General features: G+C 38.0%; 1 protein-coding gene across 1 annotated transcript; it reads left to right on the top strand.

Annotated features, from left to right (window-relative positions):
• The first annotated feature begins 604 nt into the window (after positions 1 to 604).
• LOC128875144 (uncharacterized) lies at positions 605 to 2,614 on the top strand. Its single transcript, XM_054120511.1, has 4 exons — positions 605 to 631; positions 739 to 784; positions 2,167 to 2,514; positions 2,598 to 2,614. The coding sequence occupies exons 1-4, from the start codon at positions 605 to 607 to the stop codon at positions 2,612 to 2,614; spliced, it is 438 nt and encodes a 145-aa protein (XP_053976486.1).
• Positions 2,615 to 5,468: the final 2,854 nt, after the last annotated feature.

Raw genomic sequence — 5,468 nt, 5'->3', positions numbered from 1 at the left:
AGACTACATAATCAAACATCTATCGTAGTATTAATTCTTGTAACTTCCTCGAAATTTATAAATTTCATTTAAATCCACTTCCTTCGATGCTCAACTATCGGAATTAATTTTTTAGCAGTGAAAAGCACCGCGACGATCAACGTGTCGATAAAACAATCAGTTCAACTAAATGTCCCTAGATCGACACCCCGAAAAATTACCGCAGACCAAACGTTCTTCGTGCCCTGAAGGACACGCGCTGAAAACGTTTTGAAAAATTAGAGATGACTAGATAAGACCTTTGTACCCAAGGAGGACAGCGCCGCGTACGTTTACAAACGGACAATGGGTCGTGTCGCAAATAGGGAGATCTTAAGGCAACATGTTGAGCCCGGAGCTCGAATTGTTACATCGTTACAAGGAGAAAGAAAATCCCCTCCCTCCCCGAGGGGTAGGGCATCGAGGTGCACATGCATCGAGGAGGTGGGATTTTTGTTGCAATGGTGGTGGGCTCGAAAGTTGGGTGTTACGAACGGCAGAAGACGAACCGGGTAGCTAAGAGGGGCGGAAGGGCGGGGAACGGTGAAGAAAGGCAAGTGCTATAAAAGAGGCAACGGTCCGGACGATGGGCATCAAACACCTCAACATGAAGGTACGTGGCAACAGCCGTGCGCGAGCCCGGTGTATATTCGCAACGGAGTTCTCTACTCGCCTCTCAGCTTGCAACACGGACTATACACGCGATCTTTTCGGTTACAGGTGTTCGCGATTACCGTCTTCCTGGCGCTCGTAGCCACCACCTACGGTGAGTACCATGTCACGCGTGCACCGCGATCTTCGATCGGCTGTGAAACACGTAACCGGTGTACTCGGGGAAACGCGTCCCTTCGTGAAGTGCGCGTCGCGGTGGAACCGTCCCGGAGGGTAGACTTTGATTTCTACCAGGTGGATCGGTCGTAAAGGACTTTAACAGAGGTCTACTGCTGGGTTTCGTTAACTTCGAGTTTCCTTCGAGGGGGACCATAGATATATTATAAATAGAGCAGGGCAGACACGGGTCTGTAAGTGGAAATGTTATTTTATAAGTGGAAATTATAACGTTAGAAAGAGAACAAAAATAGCGATATCCTATCTGTGTGCTTTTGTTTAGGTGAATGTAAAATATATACAGGTAGTCTCGTAAATACCCTCTATGTCAATTAAAGAAGTTTGTCCAAATTAAATAATAGGTTCGATGTTTTCAAATATATGCTTCGTTACAAATATGTGGATGGATAAACTTTACGCTTATATGTTTGTATATAAGGAAAAATTTATTTGGAAACATCATACCCATCATTTAATTTAGACAAATTTCTTCAGTGAACACATAGGGTACGTGCTAGAACCAACAGGATGCAAACAATACGCAAGAATATAAAAAGAATTGAAAGTAAAGTTCGCGTTATAATATTTGCAGAATAAAATAAATTCCTATTTAGGTTCAATTTTTGTGGGCACATAAAAATTATCTAAAAATGTTATAGTAGACAGAGATAGGCAGGGTACCGCGGCTTTCTTTCTCTTTTTAGCCGCAGTACGACAGGAGGTCTGCTTCCCCTACTCTATTAGTAATACGTCTTTCTTTCTATTGTCGATCATTCCACCCAGTGCGTGGCCTAATAGGATTTTCCGCGGATGCAATAGTAGTCGCGTGTTAATCGATTCCGGCGCTGTCTCGATTGTTGGTCGGATCGCTCACGTCAAATTGATTATGCGATGGTTCGTGCGCGGATTACTTAGTCAGGGGAAATGCGTCGAAAGTGGTCATTGCGCACCGGTTCTGCGGGGACATACCGAGACGGTGGTTCTTAACGGTTTTGATCCCGTTAAGAACAGATCCCGTGGGACATGTCACAAGCAAATTCTTAACTTTTCCGTGCTCACGGCACAGTTCAAAGAATGAAACCTGACACAATACTACGTTACGGATAATTAAGCTGATGTATTGCCGTAGAGGAAAATAATTTAATTTAAATAATGAATAATAAATATTGTCTCACCTCCATACTCGACATGGCTACGAACAATTTAAATAAACGTAAATGGATTAAAATATTTTTAGTACTAATTTCGTTCGCGGTCGAACGTTCGCAACAGAATTATTAAGATAGAAGACTCAACGAGAACTTATCCTTTGTTTTGCAGCCGGTTACATAAGCAGTGGTTGGAGTAGCGGCGGTGGTGGAGGTGGCTGGAAGCTCGGCGGAGGTGGTGGTGGCTGGAGCGGCGGCGGTGGAGGCGGTGGATGGCCTAGTGGCGGTGGCGGTGGATGGAGCGGCGGCGGCGGCGGTGGTGGCGGCGGAAAAATCATCAAGGTGATCACCGTGAGCGGCGGAGGCGGTGGATGGCCTAGTGGCGGCGGCGGCGGCGGATGGTCTGGAGGCGGTGGCGGTGGATGGCCCAGCGGTGGTGGAGGTGGATGGAAAAGCGGCGGTGGAGGCGGTGGATGGAGCGGCGGTGGCGGCGGTGGATGGAGCGGTGGTGGCGGCGGTGGTAAGTTACTTCTATTTAGATCATTGTCTCTCAACGTGGACGATTCACACCTTACTGAATGACATACATTTAAACATTCATAGAACAAAACATAGAATAGTGAAGTCGAACAAATATTAACACATTTCATTAGGGAATTAAAAAGAATTAATTGCAATAGTAAGATGATAATGAAAATAAATTTGGATAGGATTTCTGAATTAAATAGGTTAAAAAATTAAACACCACGACAAACGTTAACCCTTAAATGGACAATGTTGTTTTTAAACAACATACTAAACATCACAGATAAAATTGACCTTCTTTTAATTTTTTGTTAATTTTGACAACTAGTTTTTATTTCTGAACGAATTTTGTACTTTTTTTAATGTTGGCACTATCCAATATTTTTAAGCATTGAAAATAAGTTAATGTCAAATGTCACTTTGAAGAAAACTTTGAAAACGTGAAACAAAAATCGTCCATTTAAGGGTTAAATTATCTAACCTTCAGCAATCTCAAAACGAAATTTTAACTTGATAGACATTTTCACGAGTTTTAGTCTGGGCAGCCGTCGTGTAAAAATTGTAAATGTAAAATAAAAATGTATATAATGCAATCGAAGAATGCCAGGAGATCCAACGCAGTTATGAGCAGAAGTTCGATACAATTTTGGTGAATATTCATAAAATATTCTATTGGTAGACCACATTTATAAAGATCTACTTGCCAAAATAATATAAAATGGTCTTACTTCAATTTTGTCTTCATATTTTCGTTTGAGTCAAAAAGGTTGACAATCACTTATTTAGATAAAGTGTACAGGGTGATCATGGAAAGTGGGACAAGCTGTAGCTCTTTCCCAAGTACAAGAAATGCTTTCCCGTAATGCAAGAAATTGAAGTTGAATTTTGTATACAACTGTGCCTGTGTCATCATCGTTCATACATGTATGTGGACACACCTTCAATGAATAACTGATGTACACAGTAGATTATTATTAGAAAACACTTTGCTACCAAATCCTATTTCAGTTGCTTATTTAGTAATATTTAACAATATTAAATCGTATAATATCGAAATTTCTATAGTTTTTATTTCTATAGGTTAGAAGAACTGTAAAATACAATTCAACTAAAGAAATAACATTTCTTAAGTCTTGCCAGTCTTTGTATTTATCGATGGCATACATTGTAACAAAAGTATACGTAATAACGCATAACGTAAAAGTTTCATGAAGAATGTAAGGAACGGGTAATAAAATATTTAAATGTTCACGGTGAAATGTTTGAACACATGCTGTGGTAAAGTAATATCGTAAAATGCGAAACATTTCCTCGTACCGTCTGTATTTTTATACGCAGTATGTTGAGAAGAAATAAAAAAGTACGTAAAGTTCAAATAAAAAAATCAAATTCATGTGTACATTACATATAAAGAAGAAAAAATTATATCACGAAAGAATAATTCTCGCGTGTACTTAGAAAGTAACTATTGCTTGACCCAATTTTTAGGGCCATCCTGCATTTCACAATTAACAGATATTAAAAATATGTTGTACATGTATATTAAAGATATACAAAATATTATGGGAGTTAAAATATTGACATTATCCTACTACGAACGATAAAATACCCGGTCTAGTAATTACAAGAGTTGCCTAAGTAAAAAATATGACAAAATTAGGTTCACCGCTCATTTGTGTCTCATCAATCTATATTACAATGGCGTAAAAAAGTATTAACTCAGGTCACTTTCTATAAACGTGGTACATTTCCAAGCCACGTTACATAATATTTAAATCTAGATTTACGATCAGTGCGTAATGCCTGCGGAAATAACTGAATTTTGAAATGCTACCACAGACATACATGTCGTAAATTCACAAAGCGAGTTACGTTAGAAAGGCCTTTCCGTTAAACACTTTCTTAAGATCTTCTTTACTGGCGAACATTTACACCAAGTCGAAGATTTAGTACTAGAAGTATATAAATATTTAAAAAATTACAGAAAAATATTTTATTCTTTTAAAAAATATATTTTCATCACCAGATATCTCCTCTAATTTTTTTTTTTATAAATGTATCTCAATTATATTTAGAACATTTCTAAAATTATTTTCGAAACTTTTAATTTTTCTTTTTACTCATAGGAATATATGTGAAAAAGATGAATATCGTTAAGTTTATTATGGTAATTTACAATATTAAATTCGAGACATAAATTATCTCAAAGGAGCACTTATAGTGAGAGCTACCATTAAACAATAAATCTTTACGTAATAATAATAAACATATAAAGTCCCTACGGTTACGCAATATCGTTTTAAAAATACTTTGCAATCGGCGAAAGTGTTCGATGAAAGGTCTAAATAAAATATTCCATCCGGAGGATATGGATTCACTGGACGTCCGCGTTAATATTGATGACCAGTTAATGTAAGCTAATAACTTTCTGCCGAGGATCACTCGAACGTTGGAATACCGGAAAATTAGTTGCGCGGAATCGTTAAATGCAATGCCCCCTTCACGAGGAATAAATAACCGTCGAGCATCTAAATTTACCGCCTGCAGTTTAAATACCAATTAAACAGTTCACGCAGCTTCGATGGGGCGTCGAAACCTCTGATTGGACGGGCACAGAGACGGAAATAAAAATTAGATCGATCCTTCGATTCGCTCGCTTATTAAAGTCTTCGTGTTCTCATATAGATGCACTATTTCTCTTTTTGTTATAATTTGCATCAGTCTGTTTCGCGGATAAAATAATGAAATTGCTAAGAACTTAAAAATTAAAGATACGTGCATGGTGGAAAAGTCTAAAGTTATTGAATAACATTCTTGGTTTCTGGTAGTGCGAATTGTATAGAGGTATATGGCATAAGAGATTTACTTTTAAAGATTTTTAGTATAATTGTAGGAACACTTTGGATAGTGGTATAATACAATTATTTATACTCGAATCAATAACGTATC

Source organism: Hylaeus volcanicus, chromosome 4, assembly GCF_026283585.1.
Source record: "Hylaeus volcanicus isolate JK05 chromosome 4, UHH_iyHylVolc1.0_haploid, whole genome shotgun sequence".
Taxonomy (NCBI): domain Eukaryota; kingdom Metazoa; phylum Arthropoda; class Insecta; order Hymenoptera; family Colletidae; genus Hylaeus; species Hylaeus volcanicus.
The sequence above is the reverse complement of the archived record's forward strand: the minus strand, read 5'-3'. Positions and strand labels throughout refer to the sequence as shown.